Consider the following 15,795-nt stretch of genomic DNA (forward strand, 5'->3'; position numbering starts at 1 on the left):
TTTTATTTTTTTACCATATAGATTTTAACTGGACCTTGCTTAAACAATAGGCTCTGTTTCTATACATTTTTCCCCATTACAATAAAAAAGGGCTTTTCTCTTTTAACACCTGCTTCCACATCCGTACACAAAGTACAACCTGACTTACACAAGACCTTTTGTTTAATAAAAAAAAGGTCTCTCTTTATTCCTCGTCATTTGTATTGTGTTAGCGCTGATTTATTTTTCACAAAAAAGTACAGGACGTCCCTTTTAAAGTGAATGCAAAAAAAATTGCTCAGGAAGGAAACCGCGCTACGGTTAAATAAAGACCTTTTCTCTTCATTAACTTCCTCAGTTCTTCGTACCTTGATTTTTTTTTTTCTGTGAGAACAAATCTTCAAGCTTGGGAATAAATAGAAGCTTCCATGGACGCTTTAGTGTTAGGAAAAGATAACCAAAAAAAAAAGCTGATTCAGCAGTGTTCAGCAGACTGAAAGCTTCACTGTGTAACAATATTGTATTGAAGTCAGTTTTCTTATTTCCCTAACCAAGCTATGCAGCACAACTGCCACAACCTCAAAACTATAACCCACTGAGTTCTGTAGCACTTTCTCCTATTTCACTTTTCAGTTCGTACTTCTGATGAGTTTTACATCCTGAAGTGTTTTTCATTCCTCTCGTATTCCACAGCAATTTGTTACATATTTCTTGCTTTTATTTATTTTTTTAAGTGACCAATCTTTTTAAAAAAAATTTTTTATACAAAATTCATTAACAAGTGTGGTCACGTTATTAGTAATAAAGTCAGGTACTGATGTAGGTGAGGTGAGGAACCCTGGGGGTGCAGACAGAATGTGTTCAGTAGGGTTGAGGTCAGAGCTCTTTAGAATGCCACTCATGATCTTCTCCAACCCACAGAAACCATATCTTCATAAAGCTGGATTTGTGCACAGGGGCATTCTCATGTTGGAACAGGTCTGATTCTCCTAGTCCAAGTGAAGGGAAAATTTATTCGAAGATATTTTATACCATCATGTTCCTCTCTTAGTGTATGAACGTTTTAAGTTCACATTCCATTTTTAGGGAGGTGGAAGCTCAGTAATTGGGCCCTTGAGCAAGGCGCTGAACCTTCTCTGCTCTCTGACCTCTCTTATCATTATAAGCTGGGGTATGTAAAGAACGTTTCATTGTGCTGTAATGTACATGTGACAAATTAAGGCTCTTACTTACTTAATAGTTGGTATACATGGCACAGATTGGCTTCCCATACTGGGGGTATTCTCACCGTGCACCCAGTCTTCTCCTGTTCCATCATGACCAGGATAATGTGGTAAAGATGATGTTGATGAAAGAAAATTTAGTCTGACATCATGAAAAAATTTCACATTTAATGCCAGCTATTTTTTGCGTTGTTGGTGTTAATTGACCCCTTCTGCAAACACACAGTATAAATTAGGGATTGTGCATTGGGATTCACAGATCTGCATTGGCCCATTGGTATAAATGTTAACGATGTGATGCATCGATTTTAAAAAGTGTGCACTGAAAACAAATTGCCATTTGTAACATATTTGCATCGGTAAAAAAAACCCCGATATGTTTATATATCATTATTATTAGATGCGCTATGCTTTTTATTATTTAGACAGTGATGAATCATTTGAACAATATTTTATATGTAGATTGATTTCTCCTCTCTAAACAGTTTCTCGAGCACGTTCTCTCTGCACCACTGCTGCTATGTGAATGAGGTATCACAACACTATGGAGGCCGAGGCGTGAGAGTCACATAGAATACAGATTAACATGGCAGAGGTAGAGCTGCGTCTTCCTTTAGACAGAACAGGAAAAGAATGTCTAGTTTCCTTTATTCTTTTTTCCCCCTTTTTTTGCAGTATAAATACCTGTTTGTGAAAGGGCCATATGTTAGAAGTCAGATAAGTACATTTATGATTTGCTGTCTGTCTGAACCAAAGTCATAAAAGCAAACTATCTGTAAATCACATATCGGCCTCAGTTATAGAGATTTTATATATATATATATATATATATATATATATATATATATATATATATATATATATATATATATAAGCACATACACATACACACAGTGCTGTGAAAGTGTTTGCCCCTTCCTGATTTCTTATTTATTTTTTTGCATGTTTCACACTTTATTTCAGATCATCAAACTAATGTAAATATTAGCAAAAGATAACACACGTGAACACAACATGCAGTTTTTAAATGGAGGTTTTTATTATTGAGGGAAAACTAAATTAAAAACTACATGGCCCTGTGTGAAAAAGTGTTTGCCCCCTACATAGGTGGCCCCTAATAACTGCTTGGGCCTCCCTTAGCAGAAACAACTGCAAACAAGCATTTGAGATAACTTGCAAAGAGTCTGTTACAGCGCTGTGGAGGAATTTTGGTCCACTCATCTATGCAGAATTGTTGTAATTCAGCCACATTGGAGGGTTTTCGAGCATGAACCGCCTTTTAAAGGGCATTCCACTGCATCTCAATAGGATTCAGGTCAGGACTTTGACTAGGCCACTCCAAAGTCTTCATTCAGTTTTTCTTCAGCCGTTCAGAGGTGGACTTGCTGGCGTGTTTTGGATCATTGTCCTGCTGGAGAACCCAAGTTCGCTTCACCTTGAGGTCACAAACAGATGGCCGGATCATCAAGATGTTTTCTGGCAAAACTGAGACGAGCCTTTATGTTCTTTTTGGAACTCTGCCATGCAGACCATTTTTGCCCAGTCCCTTTCTTATGGTGGAGTCATGAACACTGACCTTAAATGAGGCAACTGAGACCTGCAGTTCTTTGGATGTTGTTGTGGGGTCTTTTGTGACCTCTTGGATGAGTCTTTGCTGTGCTCTTGGGGTAATTTTGGTTGGCCAGCCACTCCTGGCTCTCACTGTTGTTCGCTGGAGTCCCAAAGGTTTAGAAATTGCTTTACAACCTTTTCCAGACTGACAGATCTCAATTACTTTCTTTCTCATTCGTTTCAGAATTTCTTTGGATCTCGTCATGATGTCTAGCCTTTAAGGATCTTTTGGTCTACTTCATTTTGTCATGCAGGTCCTATTTAAGAGATTTCTTGATTGCTGGATGTGGCTAGAGAAATTAAACTCAGGTGTGATAAACCACAGTTTTAACAGGGGGCAAACATTTTTTCACAGAGGGCCATGTAGTTTTTGTTTTCCCTCAATAATAAAAACCTTCATTTGCAAACTGCATGTTGTGTTCACTTGTGTTATTTTTTACTAATATTTAAATCATAAATATATCATGAGTATAGTCAGAAGTTCTTCCAATTCTAAGCCACATGATACACGTGATTACACATACACATGATTGCCCCCCTTTTTTACATGCACAAATGTCAGTTTTGTACAGACATTATATGTCAAAAACCATGATTTATAATATACATGCTGCCAGAATTTCATCTCCCTCTCAGATCAGGTTAATCACGCTTTGGTGATGGACATGACGCCGTGTGACGTTTGATCTCGCGATAGTTGAGGAGTGGGAGGGGCGTGTCAGATTCCAAAGGAGAAGAGAGTGGAGAGAGAGGGGCGCTGAGGTGAGTTTGTAAACATTTCTGATACCGTCACATTCAGCAATGAACCCGAAATTCCGCAACAGAAGCGCGTACCGAAGGCTCATACGCTCCTAAAACATTGACCAAGCCTTCAAAGTAACTTTGCGAGACATCTGTTGTGTTGTCAACTTGTAGCTCGTTAGCCGCGTCCGACGCCTGAGCGCAAGGCCGCCCGTATTCCGACAACCCACCGCCCTACGCGACACGATTGGCTAGTCAGGGCACTTCACGCGCTGGGCTTGCCAAGACATTGTTCAATCAGAGTGGTTGTTCTGAACAGTTGCGCCAATCCGAGCTGAGGGGGCGGGGTTTTGTCGAAAAGTGGGTAGGTTGGTGAAATACACCACAGCTAGCATGGGAGTTGAGCTAGTTAGCCAATTAAGGAGCTTTACTGACAAGCAAGGTTGGCTGGTAACAGAGGTCGTGAGAACGATTTACGGTCGTCTGGACTCCGTCTGACATGGCAAAGAACAGGGTAGGAAGAGCGGTAGCTGTGGATAAATAGTTGACACATGGTGATGAGAGACTGCAAGTTTTCTCGACTTGCTCCAAAAGCTGCTTAGTTTTACTAATATGGTTGAAAAAAAAAAGGTGAAGCTCGACAGATGTAGGATCTGATTTACTTCGGATCATTAAAGCCATAATCGCGATATGTATTTGAACGCGAGCTGTGGAGAGACGAGTCGAGTCCAACCGAGTCGATTCGAGCCGAGTCACAGCCTCGCGGGCCAAAAAGGCAAAAAGTTTCAGGGCGGGCGCGTGCGGGAAAAGGCAGCGGATTATTAGGGCTGAAATCCAAATCGCGTCTCGTGCACTACGCAAGTGCACTAGGCAGGAGTGTAAATAGTTGGTTTAAACCCTTAGTAGGGGGCACTGTGGGTCCAGTAGGGAGTGGTTTGGCATTCGTCCCAAGTGAGCGTGATGGCTAGTTGTTGGCCTTGTTAATTCGCGTAATTGGACCGGAAGCGAGTCAAATTGTCACGTGGTGCTTTTGAATTATGAAAATAATGTATAGAATAGATGTGGATAATAGTGGATAATAGATATATATTCGAAAATGCTTGCCAAGGTTTTTGATCGTGATTTACAAATTGTTTCCTACATTTATTTTCGAAAGTGAAGCTGCTTGAGAGGATGCTGTGTTGTCAAGCAACACACTTTAAAATTCACAATGCAAATGTTATGTCACGCTACTTGCAGAATCCGATATGCTCTTTTAATATACTCATATCTACTCATCGACTGATCAGTCGGTTCTCCACGTTAACGCAAGCAGTAACAGCTGCTTTTCAAAATGAACTGAGACGTGAAAGTGTTCCAAGTGTGATATTTGCTCTCTTTCACCATCCTTTCAGTCTGCATGTGAGCAAAACCAGGACACGTCGTCTTGTCAGCGGTCGAATTGCTGTCATTCCTGTGCATGTTTTTAAAACATTATTTTTCTCATTTATTTCTCCATTCTGATCAGACGGAGTTGATTCAGGAAGTAATAGATTTATGTTAATGCACTCGTTATAACAATCGTTCACGTTGATTGCACGTGCTCCTTAATTAGAGTAGCAATAAAGTAATGAGGTGTGTGTGTGTGTGTGTGTGTGTGTTATGAATGTGATAGGTGGATAAAAAGTTCAACATGATCTATAATTGATCAAAAATTATTTGGAAATAAAACCATTTAGGGTGTCAGCAACATCCCGTTGAGTATTTTTGTAAAACTGCATGACCCTGTTTATTTTTGGATTAATACATGTTCCTCTGTGTAGTTTTGCCACTCAGCAACTCGCACGTTTAACTCGGTATTAAAGGAAGGAAGTCTTTCACATATCGTAGATTGGTGGTGGACTTAATACCAGCTGTTACTGGGTATTTTTTTCCCCCTTGCACTCCGTTACTTGCGCTTGCATAATGTATGCAGTGTAGAGCTTCTCTCGACTGCCCTGGTTTATTTGTCATTGACATTTCGAACAGTACACGCTTTTAGTTATGAGTTAAAACACTGTGACAGTTTCCGTTTTAAAGATTTCATTTGTGGTTTAGTGCTGGTTTAAAGTCGTCATTCAAAAATGTACGCACACATGCAAACAAAAATGTGAACACCATGCAGTGTAATTGAGTGGGAAGTCTAGGTGTGTAGATTGGCGTCTGAGAGGCGTAACTTCAAAGGTTGCTCAGGCTAGCCAAGGCTTTTTTTTCCCCTACCTCCCTTTTAAGACGGTCGTCCATATGCTGCTTCTGATGCTCCTCTCTTACGGTGGCCCCCTGAGTGTTGCATGTTTATAAAATGACAGACACAAACCTACATTCCAGATCTACATTCTCAGATTTTTCTCTTCTACATATTAACATGCGTTTAATAAGTAACTAAAAAATTGATTTTTAAAGGGTGTGTTCTTTTTAAGGGTGTATTCCCTTTTCTCTTTTGATAGTTTATTTTATTTAACATTTTTTTTCTGAAGATCAGTGTAGCACAACATGGTGCCACCAATATTAATCCATTATATAAATAGTTACTAGATTGTTTCCGATTTCATAGCAGACCGCGACCTTGAGTCTCGCAGTGCGCAGCATTGTCTACTGCCTTGGCACAGATTTAAGGCCGGGCATGCCGGAGTTATGCAGACACGCATATAGAGTTTCGTTTGTTCCATATACCAAAGCTCGGGTTCACTGAGGTCAACTTGGTCCATATTGACCGTATGTAGAGAAGATCTCTGAGCAGCGATATGGTCAGCTCAGTCTGCTATGCGTAGTTTTTACTTGTTAGCGAATGCCCTCCATAGCTGTTCATTCCACACACACACACACACGCACACACGTGCACGCACGCGCACACACACACTTTGTGGGGTCTCCCCTACCCTCTGGCAACTCAAGCTCCAGATTCCTCATTCCTGGCTGCAGCAGGAGCTATTAATACAGTTTGTTTAGACAGTTTCCTAGCAGGAGGCATCAAACAGTACACTGATTATAGCCGGGGCCGCTCTGCTCTCCACCTGCTGAGTCGGAGAAATCCAAGTTAACGGACACATCACCGGTGTATCTCTCTCTCGCTCTCTCTTTCTATCTCTCACTTTCTCGCTCTCTCACTCCGTCTGGTCACCTAGACCGAACTCTGTGCAGCGAGGACAGGGACGATGTGAAGCCGTCCACAAAACCACGTCCTGTATCTCATCACAGCATTACTAATTCCCAGTGTCAACATGTTAACGAGACACGCAAACACAGCTGTTCAACTCACTTTGAAAGCACAGCCGAGATGGAATGTGGTATCTCTTAAGGTGCAAGTCGAATTCCTGTTTCGAAACCGATTTGCATTTCCAACCTGTTGGTATTTATAATCGAAATTTTCCTTTTTAAGACTTCATGGCTAATTATTCACGAATTTATACGGTTAGTCAAGTCAAGTCAAGTTTATTTGTATAGCGCTTTTCACAACAGACATTGTCTCAAAGCAGCTTTACAGAAAACAACAGTGAAGGTGAACGGTGTGCGTTTGTCCCTGATGAGCAAGCCGTGGCGACAGTGGCAAGGAAAAACTCCCTTAGATGATATGAGGAAGAAACCTTGAGAGGAACCAGACTCAAAGGGGAACCCATCCTCATATGGGTGACATCAAGAGTTTGGTCATAAATCTTTCAACAATACAGAACAATTTGTGATCATCATAGATCCAGCATCAGCTTCTCCATGCCAGGGCCTTTAAACACTCGGCATCTACTTCTCCATGATCATCCATAGGTCCATAATCTTCACGAGGTGGGACGTGACTGGAGCTGGCCAAACCTCAGGATGCCTCGGGATGGGGAGAGAAAGAGAAGCAGTGGAGAGGAATTAGCGTAGCTGCTGTTCATGATATTAACAGCACAAGTTGATAATGTGCATGTAATCATATATTCTGGAGCACAAGGTTGTGATGTGATGTGTGTGATGTGTGTTATGTGTAGGCTTTGCTAAAAAGATATGTTTTTAAGCTACACTTAAACTGGGAGAGTGTATCTGAACCCCGAACACTGTCAGGAAGACTATTCCAGAGTTTAGGAGCTAAATGTGAAAATGCTCTACCGCCTTTAGTGGACTTTGCTATTCTAGGAACTACTAGAAGCCCAGAGTTTTGAGATCTCAGGGAGCGTGACGGATTGTAGCGTGTTAAAAGACTGGATAGATACATGGGAGCCAAACCATTTAGTGCTTTATAAGTGAGTAGCAGTAGTTTGTAGTCTATTCGAAACTTAATAGGAAGCCAATGTAGGGACGATAAGATTGGGGTTATATGATCGTATTTTCTTGACCTAGTAAGAACTCTTGCTGCGGCAGTCTGAACTAACTGAAGCTTGTTTATTAATGATGCAGGACATCCACCTAGTAATGCATTACAGTAGTCTATTCTAGAGGTCATAAACGCATGGACGAGCTTCTCTGCATCAGATATAGATAACATATTTCTTAGCTTAGAAATATTTCTAAGGTGAAAGAAGGCTGTTTTTGTAACTTGATTGATGTGATTTTTAAAAGATAAGTTGCTGTCTAAAATAACTCCCAGGTCTTTTACCGTTGAACTAGTAGTTACAGAACAACCGTCTAAATGCAGGCTGAGATGCTGGAGCTTCTGTGTACTATTTTTTGGGCCGATGAGCAAAATCTCCGTTTTATCAGAATTTAATAGCAGAAAGTTATGGGTCATCCAATCTCTTATTTCTTCAACACACTCAGTTATGCAAGCTAATTGAGCTGTATCGCCTGGTTTGGATGAAATATATAGCTGGGTATCATCAGCATAACAATGGAAGCTAATTCCATGCCTTCTAATAATATTTCCTAATGGAAGCATGTATATTGTAAAAAGCAGGGGTCCTAGAACTGACCCTTGTGGCACGCCATAATTTACTAGCATTATCCTGGATAGCTCTCCATTTAAATCTACGAAATGGTAACGATTGGACAGGTAGGATTTAAACCAGCTTAATGCCTGTCCCTGAATACCGATGTAATTCTGTAAGCGATCGAGGAGAAGATCATGATCTATAGTGTCGAACGCAGCACTAAGATCTAGTAAAACTAATAGGGAGATGTAGCCTTGGTCTGAAGCTAAAAACAGGTCGTTAGTGATTTTAACTAGAGCAGTTTCTGTGCTATGATGGGGCCTAAAACCTGACTGAAACTCTTCAAAGATATTGTTCTCCTGCAAGTGGTTACATAACTGGGCAGCGACAATCTTTTCTAAAATCTTAGACATAAATGGGAGATTTGAAATTGGTCTGTAATTCGATAGCGTGTTTGGATCCAGATTAGGTTTTTTAATGAGGGGCTTAATAACTGCTAACTTGAGGGATTTAGGGACATGACCTAAGTGAATGTATTCCGGCCGCGTGGTGCGATAGACAGATATACGATCTAGTCGGTTCTGATAATAGTGGACGAAACGACTCAAAAATAGATCTGAACGTGTTTGTGAACCGAGTGATGCTTTGCCCTTTACGGAGTAGTTGGCTGACGTCCTGAAGTACCGATGATGCACATAACACCTGAAAAGTGTTTTAGCGCGAGCGTAGCGCGCACTGCGTGTGCGGAGAGACGCGCTTTCAACACTTTTAAAAAAAGAAGACTTGTAACAGTAACCATACATTTCTTTTTCTTTTTTTTTTTTTTCTTTTTTTTGATTTTGCCTTCTTATTGAAACGTGAAAACTTCCTTGCCACGGAATTCCAACTCAGCATTTCTCAACTCCGAGTTCCTCTTTTCCTTAAAATGACCGTCTACAGTGTAAAGTATTTTGATTAAGGCCGATCGACATATGGAATATAGCTAGTGGTTAAATCTGGAGCTGTAGAGTTTGCTGTATTGTGCAGGTAAATATACAGCGCTCCTCCATCCCGCTCAGCTGGTTGGCAACAAAAGACGAAAAAGGCGGCGTTTTGATACGAATTGGTTTTATTTTCCGGATCGATGTTATAACAGTAAACATTATTACAAGCCGGCGTGTTTATTTCGATCCCTAATGAGCAATCCAGAGGCTGTAGACAAACGTTACGAAGAGCATGAAGGAACCTTGATGGTAATCAATAATGTTGGCTGAACATGTAGAGAAAAGGTGAGGTGTGAATATCAACCCAAAAGTTGCAGAAGCAGATAAGTGTTAAAAACTGTTAATTCAGTTATACAGTTGATTTATCTATCGGAATCAGGTTTATTGTGGTTTATCGTTGTGGTTATTACCATGAATTTATTTCGATATCATATTTAAACAGTCCCCAGTGAATAGGTCATGATATGAGTGTGTGTCAATTCCATTGTATAATTTCCAAATCGCGTTTCGTTCTGTGATTACTGGAAATAATAACATTGCTGATATAATAAAAGAAAAAGGAATGTCCGCTGCATAAAGATGTAGGCTTGAGAGAGAATGGGAATGTGGAAAATGTGGCATGCAGTGTTCTGTATACTTTCTTGAAAGTGGTGATATGTAGGCATACCTGGAGTTTACTCTGTTTGTGAAATGAGTCATTTGGTAATCCTTATCCTGTTCTTCGGCTTTTATATATACGAGCTTGAGTTTGCCGTATACTTTTAAAAATTCTCGGCTGTTCTGTACGTTTCCCGGGCTGATTGATGTGACTCTGCTCCCTCTTGAGCACCATCGAGCTACTTGCAAGGATGAAGACTGAATGTGAGAGTTTGTATATGACACTTTGAGTATAGTATAAATATAGTATAGTATAAATTTGCCTTAACCGTAACTCCGCTCCTACTTAGTTCTATCCTGCATCAACCTGGCTTGTTTTTCGGTTAGATTAAAAAAATTATTATTTTTATTATTGTTATTGTTAATAAAAATAAAAAATTTAAGGCGATAAGAAGCTTTTTGTCTCTCCGCTGTAGATATGGAGGTGGAGCTGTTTTGTGTGGCACGAATGCACAAAGCCACTAAGTGTAATGTCACTTCACTTACCAGTGAAAACAGACCCCAAAATAGACAAGTTATTATTATTTTATTTTTTTTAGAATACCGGTAGTGAAATATTAAATTTTTTCTTTTCATATTTGCTCAATAGCAATTTTTTTTTAGTTTTTTAACATTTGCATAGCCTCCGTGTTTGTTTTTTTCTTGCTTGTGACCTGATCGATATCACTGGTGTCACACAACATCCACCTTGATGCCACTTTTAATAGCGTTTATCGTTAACTGAGTAATATTTTTCTCTTATACAGTAGAAAAAAAATATGTATACACTAAAAAATTCTAGTAAAAACCAATGAAATTCCACCACATTGATATCAGTTTCACACAGATGTTTAGTGGTGTAATAGGTTTTATGATGCACCATGATGTACACCACATGCAATGTGCTGTGGTTAAGCCGTTTGACATTGTGTGTTCAAATCCCAGCACCACCAAGCTGCCACGGTTGGGCCCTTGAGCAAGACCCTAAACTCTAAACTGCTCAGTTGTATAGTTAGTAGTAAGTCGCTCTGGATAAATTGCGTCTGCAAAATGCTGTAAATGTAAATTGAATTCATCGCACAGCCACACAGATGCAGATGGCTTTGGTGGAAACAGTTTGAAGTCAAGCTAGCAGTGTTAAGGTTACATCTGTAGCTACAGATAAGCAGTAGGCAGCAAGGTGAAAAGGCAGAACACCATGTGCACGGTGCAGTCGAAGGAAGGACGCACGATGACCAGCGTTGGGTAATAACGGACTTGATGCAGTCAGGATTATGTAATCTTATTACGAAAGTCAGGTACTTGTACTTTCGTTTTCAAGGTAAACACTTTCTGGAGGATTTCTCGAATACACTCTTGAAACCGACGAATTTTAAGCGGCGATGTTTCCTAAACATAGCTAGCTGGGTGTTAACAGCTGCCACAAACCTTTCAGTTGACTACAGAAAGCACGTCACTTACAATGTGAGATGTTGCATAACGTTTCTATGAAGGACATGTAGCTTAATGGTTTGGCCTTTACATTTTTTATAATTTTTTTACCGGGTATAAAGGAAACATGCAATGTTTAGTTCTTAGTAATGAAGGGAATCAGTAAAACCTGTTCCTCTTTCTTTTTCTCGCTTAATTAAACCCGTACCAGATTCTACACGGAAACGTCAAACCACAATAAAAAAGCAAGCAGTCCGATGACAAATGGACCAAAAGGATCCATTCGGTTTAATAAGTAATAAGTTTCTGAGTTTTACGCATGTTGTATGTCGTTGTAGTTTAGTCAAAAATACGGTTAAAATGAGCCAATCAGCAATTGATTCTTGAATGATCAACAGTTGCGAAGGTGGTTTGAACTCTGCAAGCCCCGCCCACTTGATTTCCATCTGCATGCTTAAATCATTAACGCCCACTATTGTGCGATTATACATTTCTATTTGACATTTTCAGAATGTTACGCCATAGAAGAGGTGCAAACAGCTATTATTTAGTTGTAGTGGGAGCGATTTTTGACCTTTTATGCTGCACGTATTTCAGTGAAGTAAACCAAACCAAATGCCAGTCAAATTGACTGAAACAAATAAAAAAGCAAAGGGGAAATAATGTGGAAAAAATTTTGACACCCTCAATAATCTGCCACTTTGTACTTCTATATTTCGAGGCATTGTAAAGGAATCGTTATAATCTCATGCCTGAGGTTTTTAAAATTGTGTACTTGATGTCTTCATTTTAGGCTGCCGTGGTTACCGTGATTAAAATACTTTATACGGACAAACGTTTGTAGACACCTAGCTGCAAGATTTTTATTCGCTTTTTGAACATTCCATTCCACATTGCGTCCCAATTTGCTGTTCGAGTAACCTCCACTCTTCTGGGAAGATGTTCCATTAGATTTCGGAGTGCGCTTGTGGAAATCTGTGCTCATACAGTCACATGGGCGTAAAGTTAGGTACTGATGTAGGAAGGTGAGGAGCGTATCCTCATGGAATAAAGCGTATCTTCATGGAATTGGCTTTGTGCCCAGGTGCATTGTCATGGTGAAACACGTTTTTGGACTCCTAGTTGAAGTGAAGGGAAAGTTACTGCATCTAACCATCCAATCATTCTGAATTTTTCTCAAGTCAGCCAGTTAACATAGGAAACTTCAAAAACAATTATTTGTATGTAACAGGATTTTCAACACTTTTACCCAGGATTTTTAACAGCACTTGCTGTGAATGGTAAAGCCTCTCAGCTCGGTTGAGCGATGCACCTCACCCAGGGTCTAACGAGTGTGGAGGTTGCGGCTCGTTTGTAAATGAATTCCTCACACTCGACTGTCCGTATTGTTTGAAAGGTCCTAACACCATGATGATGTCCTGCTTTGTCAGCTTGCGAGGTCTGTAAGCAGCTGTTTGGCTCATGTTGATCTCCGTCGGGAGGGAGGGGTCTCTTACTGGCAAACAAGATGCAGCTATTTTACTTTGAGACAAATAAAACCTGGCATCTTTTGCACTGGCTGCTAATTTCGAGTTGGACCGCAGAGCAGAAGCTGTCGTTGACGTCGCGGAATTACGAGTGACGGTTGTTAAAGGGTGGGATTGTTTGGAAAATGATTTCCGATTAGTCCTCCTGATCGTTTCATTCTTACGGTTAAGCAGTGGAAAGAATATGATCTTTTAATTGTGGAGTGGTGTAGTGTTATGGTTTGAAATTTTCACCGGATAAAAAATTGACCAGTTTCATGGTTTTGAGGTTTTAATGTACCATTAAGAAAAGCACAATCCCGAAGTGAAATTGCCAAGTGAGAAGTTTCCCTTTTTTCTGTGTGCGTTTGTGCTTTCAACAATAACAATAAGAGCACCGACAGGTGAATAAGGGAATAACTGATTATAATATTACAATGGCACCAGTCAAGAGGAGGGATATAAGACGCAAGTGAACAGTCAGTTCTCAATGTTGATGTAGATTGGAAGCATGAGGATCAGAAGTAGTTTGTCAAGAGTTAAATTGTGATGGCTAGATAACTGGTTCGGAGCATCTCTTGTTTTGGTTAGTACCCACCGAAACATCCAAGGGGGGATAACTACAGGGCGATAGGATTACGGGCACAGAGCTTGATATCGCACAGAAGTACACCTGTACCACAAACTGAGAGAGTTAATGTTGGCTATGCTAGGAAGATGTCAGAGCACGCAGTGCATCAAAGTTTGCCGTGTATACAGCTGCCAAGCTACAGCTCATTCAGAATGCCCACTGCAAATGGGTATGCGATCATCATAACCGGCCCAGTGTGCATTGGAAGAAGTGGCCTGGTCTGATGAATTATGTTTTCTTATTCATCTTTTGGACCACTGGGCACCCAGATACCTTATGGGATGGGAAGAAAGCAAATCGGCGGAACCACTCTGAGGCTCTGAGGAATGTTCTACTGGGAAGCAATTGAGTCCTGGAGTTTATGTTGATGTTACTGCGACTTTAAAGACCACGTTACACTCCTTCATGGCAATGGTATTCGCTAATGGCGGTGGCCTCTTTCTTTATTGGGGTAATGCTCCCTAAAACACTGCCCCAATTGTAAAGCAATGGTTTTACGAAAAATGACCAAGAATTCAAGGTGATGACTCCCAAAATTCCCCAGATCTCAATCTAATTGAGCATCTGTGGAGTGTGCTGGGGGCCTAATCCATAGAGGCCCTATTTCACACTTTACGGGAGTTAACGGATCTGCTGCTAACGTCTTGGTGCCAGATACCTCAATACACCTTCATATGTCCAGTGCCTTGATGGGAGCTGTTTTATTGGTACAAGGAGGACTTGCACAATATTAGGCATGCAGTGTTCTGTACGATTGGGGTGTAATGATACGTAGGAAGTTTGGTAGAAACACAATTATAAAATTTTGAAATCGGTCCTATTATTGAGTATGAATTTTCCGTTAAATCTTAAACATTGTCAGTATTTATCTTGTATTTAACTCTTGTGAGAGATGATCTGTTAAAATAACCTGTTGCACTGAGCCAAAAAAATCTCTCTGGCTTGTCAGTGCTTCCAAAAATAGATCGATAGTTTAAGTTTTGTTCACAATGCTCCGTTCTTTTGTGTTAGCTTGATAAATGTCATCAATGATCGCTCCTAGCGTATACAGAACTAATTAAAAATCAAATGATTTGATACGGGTGCACTGATGTACAAGCCTAGTTCCAGTTTGAAAAAACAAAGAAAAAGAAAGCAGTTGAATATTGGTATTGTTTTATTGTCATGAAGACGATCAAACAAAACAAAAATGCAGCTCGACAAGTTTAGTGTTTCGGTTGACTTCCGCAGAAAACATTTAGCCATTTGCGTCGGCGTTCATCGACTCGGAGGATTTTGTGTTTTTGTTAATCGATACACTCTGTATTCAGACGCGTATATCATATCACCTGGGAGTAGCAGCAAAGTAACGTTTATGACAGTGATGGATTACACAAAGGTTTGCTTGGTATGATGTGGGAATTCAGATGCAGACAGTTGTACAGTCAAAGCTATATTTTGGAGGAGGTGCAGACAGACACAAAATCCGTGAAATCCGTTAAAGTATCGAATTTGTTCGAAGCCGCTTTAAAGCGACGGGTAAAATTTGGCCCCACGGCCGCGTCGGAGCGACTGGAAACTTGTTTAACGTGAGTGGAAATTGTGGTCCAGGAGCTCATGTTGCTTGCTGGACTAAAATGAGAGGAGTGGCTTTGAGAAAGCAGGCAGGCGATGCACATGCAAGTCATTCTCCTGGATCGGCACAGCTCAGTTCAGAAATGTCTCTCTAGGATTAGACGTCGGTATGCCGTCCGGCCCTAATGATATCACTTACTCTCGTTACATTCCTCTCGTTGCGTGCAGAGTTCGCTCGTCATCAGTGGGTACATCGAACGGTCCTGGAGAATTTGGTTACGGTTTTGACCAGAGCCGTGATCCTGCTGCGCTGGTGTTGAAGAAGTTTAAAAATGTAAAGACACAAAATGTGCTGCAGGGGAAAACACGCAACTTGCACTGATAAACACATACCCGTTGCCTTGTGCGTTGTTTGTGTTCGTGGAGCGAGGGAGGGAGGAACACAATAAGGAGAAGAGGTGGGGTTAAAGCGGTAGGGGTGGAGGAACGGGGCGGTCTGTCTGAAAAGGGGAAAGAGGTATTGGCATGCTTTGTGTAAATCCCGGCTACCGACTTGTGTGTAAACTCTTCCTCATTGGCCACTTCGATGGCTCCAGCGTGAAGGAAGTGTCACTAGGGAAACTTTTTGCTTTGTATCGGCTG

The 15,795-nt window shown here is 40.7% G+C and overlaps 1 protein-coding gene and 1 long non-coding RNA gene across 5 annotated transcripts in view; one reads left to right on the plus strand and one right to left on the minus strand.

Moving 5' to 3' along the window:
• asb8 (ankyrin repeat and SOCS box containing 8) overlaps positions 1 to 15,795 on the plus strand; it is a 43,697-nt gene that overhangs the window by 6,094 nt on the left and 21,808 nt on the right. Inside the window, exon 1 of one of the 4 annotated variants that reach the window (XM_083569889.1) lies at positions 3,468 to 3,575. The exons of 1 other annotated variant lie outside the window; for it this stretch is intronic. Coding sequence is in view for 1 of the 3 variants with exons in the window: in XM_083569888.1 (XP_083426014.1) it covers positions 4,054 to 4,068 (15 nt within the window). In the remaining 2 variants the exon portion in view is untranslated. Of the gene's footprint in view, positions 1 to 3,467; positions 3,576 to 3,940; positions 4,069 to 15,795 lie in introns of those variants that run through there. 2 more of the 4 variants (XM_083569887.1, XM_083569888.1) reach the window with 2 other exon arrangements.
• Positions 12,349 to 15,667, minus strand: LOC310741747. The gene is made up of 2 exons (XR_014538051.1): positions 15,547 to 15,667; positions 12,349 to 15,463 (listed from the first exon to the last, which is right to left on the minus strand). It is a non-coding gene; the product is annotated as an uncharacterized lncRNA (long non-coding RNA).

This window comes from Silurus aristotelis (assembly GCF_946808225.1).
Source record: "Silurus aristotelis genome assembly, chromosome: 19".
NCBI lineage: Eukaryota > Metazoa > Chordata > Actinopteri > Siluriformes > Siluridae > Silurus > Silurus aristotelis.